The sequence below is a fragment of the Scleropages formosus genome, chromosome 5, assembly GCF_900964775.1.
Source record: "Scleropages formosus chromosome 5, fSclFor1.1, whole genome shotgun sequence".
In the NCBI taxonomy this organism is placed as follows: Eukaryota; Metazoa; Chordata; class Actinopteri; order Osteoglossiformes; family Osteoglossidae; genus Scleropages; species Scleropages formosus.
The window spans coordinates 18,112,668-18,125,957 of NC_041810.1; the positions used below are offsets into that span (position 1 = coordinate 18,112,668).

Here is a 13,290-nt window from a genome sequence, read left to right on the forward strand (position 1 = left end):
GTTATTTATCCATTTATATAGTTAGATGTTTTTTTACTGCAGCGATTCAGGGTAATTACTTTGTAATGAATCTATATACTCAGGTACTTGCAGTTATTTATCCATTTATATACTTCATTTTTTTTCTTAACTGCAGCAAATCAGGGTAATCAAAATTTGTAATGGAGAAGGGCATGAGGGTGCAGCGAGTTTGGTCCGGTCTTGTTCTCCGGTGGGTCTGGGGTTCGAGTCTCGATTGGGGTGCCTTGTGATGGACTGGTGTCTCCTCCTGGGTGTGTCCCTTCCCCTCCAGCCTTACGCCCTGTGCTGCCGGGTTAGGCTCTGGCTTACCATGACCTTCAGACAGTGTGTGTGTGTGTGTGTACTTTGTAATGAATCTGTACACTCAGCTACTTGCAGTTATTTATCCATTGATACAGTTGGGTGTTTTTTCCCTGTAACAATGCACAGTAATTACTTTGCTCAGAGGTATTAAAGCAGGCTGTGTGATTCGAACATGAGTCCTTTGGGTAAAAGGTGATGGATCTAAGCACTCCATTACCTTGTAGCATTCTTTTCTTGCAGTTTTATACTGATAATTTGGTTTATAAGCTTTGTTGGCATTTAACAACTTTTCATTATTATTCCAAATTTATTACATCATTGTAAGTTACTTGTAATTATTCTTTAGCTATTTTTTATTATTTTGTTTACCATATGATATTAGTTTGCATGTTTTATTTTTTCCTAATTGACCTTCTCTTTGTTTTTCCTGTAGTGTAAATTTCTGGAACATCAAGCTCCTCTCTTTAGGAGAACTTAGATGGTCTGTGCCATGCCAGTTGTCTGAAGGAAGATGGCGGACAGAAAATACAGAGCTCCAGACTTTTCTTTGAGGGGAAATCCTAAATCGTAGTCGTTGTACGGGCCAGGTCAGTCGGGGCGCAAACGGGTTTCCAGGACAATCCGACATCGAGGTCGAAGGACGAGCGGCAGTCAAACGCAGGAGGCAAGGCAACGGGGTTCGAGGGTACAGCGAACGGACAGGAACAAGGAAGGGAGATTGGGGGGGAATGTGAGTAGTTGAGAGCTAACTACAGCGAGAAGGTTTGCTGAACTAGGTTCCGCGTTGGGCGTTCTTCATCTGCGCCCTTTTGCCTCTCCCCGGGCTGGGTGTCAGCTGCTCCTCGTTGAGACAATGGCGCAAGTGTGGCAGTCTGTTTTAAGAATTAAAGGACTAATATTGGTCTTAAAGACCCTTAAGCAGGGGTGATGACACGGTGTTTAAAATTATATCTATCAAGCTGAAAATATGTGCATATGCAGTTCCTGTCAAAAGTTTGAGTACACCTGGTGACCCTGGGCAATAGTTGCATGGGATGAAATGGAGAGAAGAATGAAAGGAAAGCAACATACAAGTGTTGCACATCTCTGGGAGCGGCTGCAGTTTTGCAGTTTCCAGTAAGTGGACTCATACTGGGCTGTGTTTTTCAGTACTGAGGTTAACAGTGAAAACAAGACAAGATAAGGCCCACCAGAGAGCTCATCACACACCCTCTTCACTTGTGGATTGTTCTGCTGTGGAAACCACAGCTGCCCAAAGGCTGGACAGTAACAGTATTTACATACTGGTACCTATGTGGATGTTCTGCTTCACTGTGCGTAATTTGTTCCTTTGGGTTGTGGCTGTGCCTAGACTCCATCTGGAGCCAAAAAGCTAAATAAATAAACAGCTGAATGGGTTCTTGACCCCTCATTCCTCTGGCTCCATAAAAAACTATTTCAGTCTCTTTTTTTTTCCTTTTCCTCACATGCATCTCAGGTGGTCAATGAGACATGGACCAAGAAAAAAGGACAAGAGGAAAAAATAAAGTGGAACACACACACACACACACACACATTTTCAGAACCGCTTGTCCCATACGGGGTAAAGTGGAACATATAAATTAAAATGATTCCAGCGTTACTTAAAAAACCAGATGTGTTGCTCCCTGGCTCCACCCCTCCAGCTTCCCATCTCTCTCTCTCTCTGCACATTTCTCTTCTCCTGCTTTTCCTTCTTATTAAGGGCGGAGGGATGACAGGATCATAGAGGAAACAGAAGAAGATGCACGAAGCCAGACAAAAAGAAGCAAACTTCTGAGACAGGCAGGAAAGAAGGAAGAACAGAGAAGCACAGAAAACGCAAGCGGGATTTTGAAAACTGCAGGTACATGTGCGACAACTTTTATTATTATTGTGGTAACTGTTATGACAAGAAAACTTCAGACTGTGCTACCTTCAGACCATCTTAACATATTTGAGTTGGTGTTACACAAGGGGCTGCCGGGATTCCACCATTCCGACTTGGCACAGTTCTTGGACAACAGGACATTATAAGAGGGTACAAGGTCATGGTGAGAAACCACCAACACGACATGGGAGAGGTTTGTGAAACATTAATGTTTTAAAGCAAACCAGTTAGGTCTCATTTCAGTGGGCGTTGTCAAAACACATGGCTAACGACTCTTCAACGGTAAAGCAAATAAGGTTAACCGTTTCCTTTCAGTTTTCGGCAATTTAGAATGCACGTTTCAGGTGCGAAAGCTGTGTTTGGGTCAGTGAGCCGTGAATGCATGAATTTTCACTATGAAAATTAGTTAGTAACAGTTAGTAACTTAGATACATGTCAGTCGCCCTGCCTGCACTAGTGTATTTTACCTACATACTGTAGTAATGCAGTGATTCTCCAAACATTTATATCAGTCTTTAAACTCTCCCCGCATTCCAGTTTTGCATGCTCATGTAAATAGGGTTGACTTCATTCTTCAGATGTGAGTATCTTGTAGCACTTTTTAAACGATTTAAGGAAGTTTGTAGAATTCACTTCACATTGCATCAGGTCATGGTGTTGGTTGCAGGAAGCAGCTGGAGTGAACTAAGACTCCAGCTGCTTCCTTCAACCAACACCATGAGCTTTTTCTCATCACTGTTTCCAACATTATGTGCAGAGCAGTAATACAACAACAGCAATAATAATATAATTATATAATAATATGATAACATGAATAATAATAATGAATACACACACACACTTTCTGAACCGCTTGTCCCATAGGGGGTCGCGGGGAGCCGGAGCCTAACCCGGCAACTCAGGGCGTAAGGCTGGAGGGGGACACACCCAGGACAGGACGCCAGTCTGTCGCAAGGCACCCCAAGCAGGACTCGAACCCCAGACCCACCGGAGAGCAGGACCCAGTCCAACCCACTGCGCCACCACGCCCTGACATAATAATGAATAATAATGTATTAATAATAATGAAAATAAGATAACATTCACTATGTCACAGTAGGTAATGATGCTGCAATGCAAGTTTCATCCCATATTTTAAAGTTCTGGTGACCTAGTGAAGGGATGTGGCAGCTGAAATTAAGTATTTTTATTAATTAAATAATGACAGAAACACAGTAATATGCCATGGCAATCATGATCATAATCAAACTACAATCTATTAGAAATTTATGACAAATTTATGTGTTTTCTTTCTCAGAGGCAGTCGATCACTATACATGATGTTGGCTGCATGCCTGAAAAAACACAGCATTTAAGATGCATTTACACACACATACACATTTTCAGAACCGCTCGTCCCATACGGGGTCACGGGGGAACCGGAGCCAACCCGGTAACACAGGGCGTAAGGCCGGAGGGGGAGGGGACACACCCAGAACGGTACGCCAGTCCGTCGCAAGGCACCCCAAGCAGGACTCGAACCCCCGACCCACCAGAGAGTAGGACTGGTCCAACCCACTGCGCCACCGCACCCCCTTCAAGATGCATTTATTTGATCTAAAAAAAAATCACTCTTTATCATTCAGTAAACATTTTGTAAGAAAAATCAAAATGACTGGGAACACGATTCAAAAAGAAGCTGTGAAAAACATTAAACGTTTTATATTACGGAGTCGCGCAGTGGGTTGGACCACAGTCCTGCTTTCCGGTGGGTCTGGGGTTCGAGTCCCGCTTGGGGTGCCTTGTGATGGACTGGCGTCCCGTCCTGGGTGTGTCCCCTCCCCCTCCGGCCTTACGCCCTGTGTTGCCGGGTAGGCTCCGGTTCCCCGCGACCCCGTATGGGACAAGCGGTTCTGAAAATGTGTGTGTGTGTATTACGGAGTCTTGTAAGAAAACAAATTAGGAATTTTACATTCATTTCTCTATTAAAATGTAATGTAAAATGTTACTGAGCTACAGCATTTCGTTGTGTCACATTGGCCTTCATAGTCTTCAGCGGCTGATTAATTAAACTTCACACTGTTTTTAAATTCTTCACACACAATTTCAGACCTTGAAACCGACAAGGTAAAAGTAATAGTTTACAGTGTGAACCAACACAGTGGTCCCCGATGGGAACGTGCAGGGAGGTTCTCTTTCCCCAATAAGGACGCAAGCCCGATGGGCAAAGCAGCAGGACACACAACCGGAAAACACCAGTTTCAGAGGAAGCAGAGAAGCCCATGACTCGTGACTCTTCACCAAATGCATCAGCACTTTCAAATGCCCTTGAGGTTGACACTTTCCTGTTAGGAGACATTTCTGTTTGGGGAAGCTTACGTCATGATCACAGTCAAGAAGAACAAGTGGGAAAGATCTTCACTTGGACCACACACTTTAAATATAATGCCCTCTGCCCTCACACCCTCAAGAAAAGCACTTAATTTCTTCAGGAAATGCCTAACAAAATAAATAGTCAGCACTTCTAAATAATATATAACTTTCAATAAAGCTGCCTTCCAAGCTGACAATAAATGTAACAATGAATAATTAACCGCTGTCCGTATCTTCCGTACAGCATCTGTTCCCTTCCACTGCAGTTTTGGCCTCATTGCCAGAACATCTCAGGACAGAGGAGTGAGTAACAGGGCCCACAGTGGAAAACCTCGGTCGAGCCACACACATTAGGACAAAGCTATTGTGCATCTGCTCCCCATTTTCACAATTACCACAGTGTCTCAGAGTCCTTTCAGGCTCTCCCCAGTCATTACCTCCCTCCTTGCCTTCCTGATGCATAAGTCGTGCAATTAAATTTCATTCCATTTCCATTCTGGCCGGACGCTGTCGAGCTGATCGGAGGCGGCGCAGAGAAAATTACTATTAACACGGCACAAAACGGGATGAGCAAACCTTTTAATGCTGGATTTGTCCCAATCTCTGCACGTGACAGGCAATTAAATCCAGATTTTGAAAGTGCTAATAGATTTTAATGGATAAATTGAATTGAATTGAAAAGTTGTAGGGGGCACAGTGGGTTGGACCGGGTCCTGCTCTTCGGTGAGTCTGGGGTTCGAGTCCCGCTTGGGGTGCCTTGCGGTGGACTGGTGTCCCGTCCTGGGTGTGTCCCCTCCCCCTCCGGCCTTACGCCCTGTGTTACCGGGTAGGCTCCGGTTCCCCGCGACCCCGTATGGGACAAGTGGTTCTGAAAATGTGTGTGTGTGAAAAGTTGTAAACAAGCAATTGGTCAGCAGCAGAAGAGAAGGCAATACAAAGGAGAAAAGCAATACAAAGCAAGGTTTATCCTAGCGAATATATTTGTCCGAAAGGCATTTTATTTTCTTTTTTCAATGTGCTTATCATGCGCCATGTAGGAGAAAGGGAATCAGCGACCATGAACTACAAACTTCTGTCCACTCCAGCACCTTCTTTCTATAATTCAGTCAGATCCTACGTGTTCTTTATGTAAACATGACTAAGTGTTTAAAAACAAGTATGTAAAGAATGCGTCATGCTCTTTTCTCTCTCCCCAGTGCAACAGGAATAATATGACCCTTGGAAATGACACGCTCGTTTGCCCCCTCCTGCGCAGCATGTTGACCAGCTTGTCCCTAAACCAGAACCAGAACACGAACTTGGCCGTGGTGGCCGTACATGGCATCTTCTCAGGCATGGGCATCCTGGAGAATGCGCTCATCCTGTGGGTGGTGGGCTTCCGTGTGCGGCGCACGGTGGCGGCCGTATGGGTGCTCAACTTGGCACTGTCTGACTTCCTGGCCACGCTCACGCTGCCGCTCTTCACGTACTATCTTTACTCTTCGCACAGCTGGAAACTGGGCGAGCCGCTGTGCGTGGCGCAGTCGACTCTCTTCTTCCTTAACATGTTCGTCAGCGCCTTTCTGCTGGCTGTTATCAGCCTGGACCGCTGTCTTCTTGTGATGCAACCCATCTGGAGTAGGAGGCAACGCTCGGTTGCAACTGCCTGGAAGATCTGCGGCCTGGGCTGGCTGTTGGCAGCCATCAACACGGTGCCCTACTCTATATTCCGTGCCGTCTCCTGCAAGACTGATGGGCGAAACCTTTGCTACCACAACTTTGCCCGCTTCTCCACTCCAGCCACCCTGAACCACGACTGCCGGCTGCGTCAGGAAACCACGGCCATGAGCAAGCTGCTCCTGGCCTTCCTCATCCCATTGAGCGTGATCGCCGCCAGCTACATCAGCCTTAGCAGGAAGCTGCAGCAACGGCAGGTCATGCGGGAGAACCGCATGTTGAACGGCAACATCCAACACTGCTCTGCCACTGGCCGCTTCGCCAGCCCGCTCTCGCCCAGGTTCTCCAAGATGGTCGTGGCTGTGATCATGGTCTTCATCCTCACCTGGTCCCCATACCATGCCTTCTGTCTTCTCGAGGTGACCTCTGAGTACTATCCGAACATTCGGAAGGTCGTGGAGGTGGGCCTCCCAATCGCCACCACGTTCTCCTTCCTGAACGCGGTCCTAAACCCCTTCTTGTATGCCTTCAGCTGCCCGCACTTTTGCGTCAGAATTCGGGAGAGTATGGGCGCCCTCTTGGAGGGGCTGCTGGACGAAGGTGAGGAAGCAATGGCAACTGGATTACAGTTTAATAACATTCTTAGGACCTCATTTCAGGTGTCGGCCAAAGATAAGAGAACCAGAATAGTGTAGGAAAGGGCAGTTAGGAGAAAGACACAGGAGGGACTGCTGGGTTTTTTTCTCTTGCCCAAAAGAAGAAGTCTTGCCATTTCGCAGCTACAGTTCAGTAAACTGTGGTCATTTGTTGCTACCGGAAAAGTATTTTCTGTAAAAGTCAGTATTAACAGAAATGAGCTCGTTGACTTGAGAGCTGCTTGGCAGTACTATGGAAAAAAGGGCTCAGTAGCTTGGAAACAAAATATGAAGGTTTAGTGTTCTTAAAAAGTGATATGCAAAGGAGAATGAATGATGTAATATGTACAATGTTTGGGAATTTGTGCAATTTGCTAATTTTTTGCCTGATAATGTTTATACGAGATATACTGCTCTTGTGTTGCAGGGATTTTAAGGTCACAACTGAGGGCCGAGTCCAGAAGGTTTTCCAGTTTTCGTGGCACCACTACAACCAATGGTATAGAGTTCAATGGGTTTGCTTAAGACAGTAAGTTAAATTCGGTTGTTCGCTGGCTGGACCAGACATCTCCTGGACTCGGACCTCTAGGAGAAAGAGCAGCCTGATGTATATTGTATGTTAGCACTTTGTTAATGTAATTATTGTCTATAATGTGCTGGTTAGTGAGAAGAAAATTTCATATGACAGAAACAACAATGTCTGTGCTCATCTGTGAATCTAATAGTTTAAATAAATATTAATCACGTAAACCTTCATCAGTTGTTTTTGTAACCCTAATCCCTTAAATGAGAATACTGAACTGCTTCAGTTCCCTTGATCAAATTATTTTTCTTGAACTGGTGCAGTAAAAATATCCTGTTGTTCAAATGAGTCCTGTCCATCACAGGGTATGCCTTGAACACACACACACACACACACACACACACACACACACACACACACACACACACACTGTCTAAAGCTGCTTGTCCCAAGCCGGGTCACAGTGAGCCGGAGCCTAACCCGACAACACAGGGTGCAAGGCTGGAGGGGGAGGGGACACACCCAGGATGGGATGCCAGTCTGTCACAAGGCACCCCAAGCAGGACTCGAACCCCAGACCCACCAGAGAGCAGGACCCAGCCAAACCAGCTATGCTACCATGCCCCTCTCTTGCCTTGAACATAGATTTTATTTAAATGAAGACAATAATAAAAAATAAATAATAATAATAATAATAATAAAATTCATTTAAATAAAATCTATGTTTTACAGAACAAGTTCTGTATAATAAATCAATGAAATATGTACTCAAGGTTCCTGTTCCTCTTATTTCACTAGAGGACACCAGTATTGTAATTGGACTACTACATAAGATCTTTTTTCAAGCACTAATAGGTTTTTCCACAAATTACTTAATGAACCAAATTTTAAAAGCCATAGCCATCTACATATACAAGTGTATCTAACCAAGTTAATTGTTAGTGAGAATAATGTAGCATTCAAACTCATCCCGGCTCATCTTCCCTCAGCTCCTGGATAAGACTGATACAATAAACTGCTGTGTCCAATGAGTCAATGCATCGAACAGTCACATTTTCTCATTCATGGAAGTGGAATTACTGTGAATGTGTTATAAAATACAGGAAGAGAAAATACTGTACTGCAGATTAATAAAACTAATTTGCAGGCTTTTAAACTGCTGCACTCAGGGTTAGGGATAGTTTTTGATACTTTGATATGAACAGGATGATGAAATTCAATTTTCAAATTATTAAAAATGACTATAAGACTTCTAGAAGAAAAAGATACAGATTGGTGAAATATTACATTGACGATTTCGCCATAATAAAATTTTAAATTTTGCTGGACACGAATAATTTCAGGGGTTTTAATTACAGTCTAATGTCTAACCATTAATGGTTGTTTTGGAAGCTGTTGCCACATGTTTGGTATTTGTTTAATAATAGCCTCAGGCTGACTCACTACGCAGAAATATTTGTGCCCTTTGTACGACGATGAAAAGAAGTTTGGTTTTCAAACGAGTTCTGTAGCATCACTTACAAGCCTGCAAGACAACTAAAGTTTAAATATTTTACAAGGTGTAAAATGTAGTTCTTCTTATTATATATAACTGAGTACTGGGAGTCATGTGGTGTGTGTCTCTACAGTATACTGAACTTCTTTCTAAGCACAGTGTCCACAAACTGTACCAATTCTTCGGTCAGCACGTCTGCAATGTTCTCGATCCATTGTCTGCTTCATCAGTTTCAGGAAGTCAGTCGCCAAGCAGAGCCACATCACTTTATATTTTTCTCTTACTAACCACTCCCCTTTATCTAACACACACAACAAACAAAGTCTGCCACCTAAGACGTAATGCAGGACAGAGCTGTGAAGGATAATTACAGAGGCTGTGATCTACAGGACATTAAAGATAGAAAATCCGAAAAAAATCCCCTAATCCACAGCTAAATAGGAGGGCTCTGTATTAAAGCCCACACACATTGTTTGGGATTAACCCAACAACACCCCAGGGTTTGGGTCAAGCCTGTGCGAAGCACGAAGTGATGCTAGGAGGGTTAGTATTCAATGCAAAGGAACATGTGTAAAAAGGTCATCTATCTATGTATCCATCTATCAAGGGTTTTCCTGCTGAACACTGCAACCTTTTCCTCTTTTGCTGTATTATCTATTTTTGCCAGCCCAGTCTAGTATAATTTTGAACTACTTTAACACTCAAAAGACAAGTTGGCAAAATCAAAATTCACACATCATGCCAAGGTCTAAGGATATTTCTAAAGGTCCACTTACACAGCCATGTCTAAGTCTCTGAACTTAACTGAACCATGTTCACAGCTCTACTCATCAACTGGAGAAGCTAATATTAAAAACTGGATAAATAGAGAAAAATTACCTTTTCACAGCCCTTTATCTATCTGTCTGTCTGGTCCTGCTGTAAATTTTTTTGCCAGCATGTTGTTTCTATATTATGTCGCACGATTGTTATTTGACAAGTGTTTCCATAGTCATGTTCCAATCAGAGACCTACATCAATCCATACAGCAGCAGATAAAGGTAACAGATAGGCACCCAATAAACAGTTTAGTTTTGATAGGTCCATGGTATACATATTGCCTGCAGTTTAAATTAGGCATATGTAAACATTTTTAGAGGGGGGTTTGGCCTGTGCCTGCTCTCTGGTGGGTCTGGGGTTCGAGTCCTGCTCGGGGTGCCTTGTGGTGGACTGGCGTCCCATCCTGGGTGTGTCCGCTTCTCCTCCAGCCTTGCGCCCTGTGTTGCCACGACCCCGGTCGGGACAAGCAATTTCAGACACTGTGCGTGTGTGTAAATATCTTTATTGAATAATGGCCAGTTTTATTCCAACTTAAAGGTAGCACTATTTTTGTAAGGGTCACCTCTTCACTGCCCTTTGAATGATCGATTTCTGGCACCTACTGACCCTATATTTTCCCACGTCTTCTTTCAGCCAACCAAGAGGAGAAAACAAGTCAATGAATAATAAAGGTAATCTTTACTGAAGAGTTCTCCAGTTCCTCTCTGTTTTTTTCTTGTTGAGAGGAGAAGAGTAATCAAATGGCTGTGAAGAGATAAAACAACATGCAGTAACCAGACTCCTCGGTTTGATACTATGCTTCTCTCTCTTTCTTTGCCCTCTGGGGCTCAAGGCAGAGGTCACAGTTACAGGATCAGTGTTAAGAGTAGAGTTTAATGTTCCTTCACCCTTGCTCCCCACTATGCCCAGCTTAGCTACATGGTTTCAGACTGGATTTGTGAACCAAGGGCTACAAGTTTCAATGTCATTGGCCAAGCTGTTTGATTTCTGGATAATATAATCTGCAAATTACATGACAGTAGGAAAAATAAACAAGATCTATGTATGTCACAGAGAAATTTTCCAAAGTGGAAAGAACAATTCATAATGGGACCAGCGGGACAGCATGGTGGAACAGCAAGTAGCGCTGCTGTCTCACGGTGTCTGGGTGGTGTGAGAGGATGTGGGTTCAATCCCCAATCAGTCTGTGTGGAGTTTGTATGTTCTCCCTGTGTCTGTGTGGGTTTCCTCCGGGTGCTCCTGTTTCCTCCCACAGTCCAAAGATACAGTGTTTAGGTTCACCCAGAGTGTGTGTGTGACCGAGAGAGTGTGTTCACTGATGTATGGATGAGTGACCCAGTGTAAGTCACCTCGGTGAATAAGATGTGTGGGCTGATAACACTACATAGAGTTCATTGGAAGCTGCTTTGGAGAAAAAGCATCTGCTAAATAAATGAATGTCATGTAATAATACAGAAAAATGTCCAAAAAGTGTACTCTCATAAGACCCAAGCGTTTATTTTTGTCCACACTAGATTATATGTTTTTAGCATATCTCACAAACTGCATGACCTGCAATTTTTTTCTAATGCACCTTTCAGAGGAGATTCTATGCTTTTAAATAAAACCACATTTTAGTTTAAATACGTATCCAGAGCCTTTTTTCTAGGTCCTGGAGGACAATCATAGAGCTTAATCATAGTAAAAACACAACACACTTCTTTTGGCAACAACAGAGCTGATACCATATGGGGCAGAACACCTTGTCTCTGACCGATGCCCTCCCACCACCCTCCTCACCTTTCCCCGAGTGAACGTCACTCCCACCTGTCTTTTTCCTGTCCCAATTCTTGAAATCAATTATACAAGAAAAGGCTAATGAGTCAGGCTGCTGTCTCAAATTCAAGGAGGACTCCACTGACAAGCCCTGAGTCTTCTGTTACAGCTGGATCACTCAGGTGCCTGTTCCTCATGCTTCAGTTTTAAATGATGTAATGTTGTCTTTTTCCACTGGTGGCCTTACATGCTCAAATGAACTGTTCCAACCCTTCAGCTTTAAACTTCCATTACAGTTGCCCATTTATTTAGTCCACTGATTTCAGATGTCTACATGTCAGGAAGGGCTAAGTGTAGAAATCCACCGGTAGAACATACAGCAGAGCTACATAATAAAATCTGGATCACTCACTTCATTTGTGTGTATATACTGTATGCAGTATATGTCAACACTGGGCATGTAAATTAAATATAGATAATACAGTAAAAGAGCAAAAGGTTGCAGTGTTCAGCAAGAATACCCTTGATAGATAGATAGATAGATAGATAGATAGATAGATAGATAGATAGATACTTTGTTGATCCTAAGGGAGGCAGCATACACACAGGTAGTAAAAAATGAAAAACAGAATAATGCAGAAATAAATATATAGTGCAAATATCAGACAGTGAATAGTGTAAAAATAGAGTATATGCAGATAAATAACGAGTAAAATGCAATAGTTACTGCTAAGTACTGCTCTAGCAGTAACCTCACGTTGTAAGTGACCTTGGACAAAGGAGTCCGCTAAATAAATGAATAACATGAATGTGAGACAGCTTTGTACCAGAGTGAACATGGTATCACTACTGCCATGTAGTGCACGCTTTGTGGCAGAGTTCAATACCATGTACAGCCTGTTAGACTGTAAAGGAAACACAGATACATAACTGTAATGTTGATCAGAAGCTGTGCAGATAGCGTTATTTCTCAATAATGAATAAAACAGTCGTGAAAGACTTACCACTGGTGACAGAAGTACTGGAAGTGACAGACTCTACATAAGTAAGAGTAATGGCTCTGAAAAAATTCTAATCGTGATTATTATGTTAGTCACATGTCATCCTTCTGTTTGACTTCTGGACCTTTACTTAACCACTTAGGTTACACCGGTGCTTCTCAGTCCTGATGCCGTGCTGGCAGGCTTTTGTTGCACCCGAGTTCTTCATTTATTATGCTTGACTGAGCTGTTGATGAAATGAATGGGATTTTTCAACGCAAGTTAAACCAAACACGTTAGCAGAGGACTCAATATTGTTCTTCGGCTGAATGAAGCCACATTCGTGTTTGAGAAAATTGTTAGAGGATTAGCAGTAGAATTTTGAAGGTTAAAAAAAGATATATAAATATGGCAATTTTCATTTTCAACAATACTAAGGTGATAAAATAATGAACAGAATTCACTTAAAGACAGAAAACTAAAAATCATCTTGCTAAGCCACAACAAGATTAGTAAAGTTATGCCTCACGTTTTATTTAATTTGATTAATACAGTTAAACATGATAGTTGGTCTTAAACTAATAATTCCAGATTAATATTATTTCAGGCTTATAGTCAGCAGTTTAATGAAGCATCATTAAGGGTTCAGCTGGAAAAAAAAAAACTGTACAGACAGCAATATATAATAATCCCTCAGCTACACAACTGCAAACCAGTATTATGTTAACCACAGTAGAAATTAAATTATGGTATTGTACCCGCTCAGTTTTTTCCCCTGTCTACTTTTAATGCTCTTCTTCAGGGTTTTTCTTTTGTCATTGCTGTGAGGTGTTGGCCTTGTGTTCCGTGTTTTGCGTTAACTG

At 42.8% G+C, this 13,290-nt stretch overlaps 1 protein-coding gene across 3 annotated transcripts; it reads left to right on the forward strand.

Moving 5' to 3' along the window:
* The first annotated feature begins 2,034 nt into the window (after window positions 1-2,034).
* Window positions 2,035-7,584, forward strand: LOC108930895 (prostaglandin D2 receptor 2-like). 3 transcript variants are annotated; one of them, XM_018746376.1, is made up of 4 exons: window positions 2,035-2,188; window positions 2,299-2,405; window positions 5,761-6,820; window positions 7,283-7,584. In XM_018746376.1, exons 2-4 carry the CDS (start codon window positions 2,373-2,375, stop codon window positions 7,378-7,380), a joined length of 1,191 nt encoding a protein of 396 aa, XP_018601892.1. In that variant the 5' UTR covers window positions 2,035-2,188; window positions 2,299-2,372; the 3' UTR covers window positions 7,381-7,584. The 3 variants fall into 3 exon arrangements, with proteins under 3 accessions (XP_018601892.1, XP_018601894.1, XP_018601893.1); XM_018746378.1 differs by lacking the exon at window positions 2,299-2,405; XM_018746377.1 differs by lacking the exon at window positions 7,283-7,584 and having other exon boundaries at window positions 5,761-7,071.
* The last annotated feature ends 5,706 nt before the right edge of the window (window positions 7,585-13,290 follow it).

Excerpts from the sequence above, each read along its gene's own strand:
- LOC108930895 (XM_018746376.1), top strand. The coding sequence starts at position 2,373 with ATGGTGAGAAACCACCAACACGACATGGGAGAG. Across the intron at positions 2,406-5,760 it reads ACCAACACGACATGGGAGAG|TGCAACAGGAATAATATGAC; the intron begins GTTTGTGAAACA and ends CTCTCTCCCCAG. Across the intron at positions 6,821-7,282 it reads GGAGGGGCTGCTGGACGAAG|GGATTTTAAGGTCACAACTG; the intron begins GTGAGGAAGCAA and ends CTTGTGTTGCAG.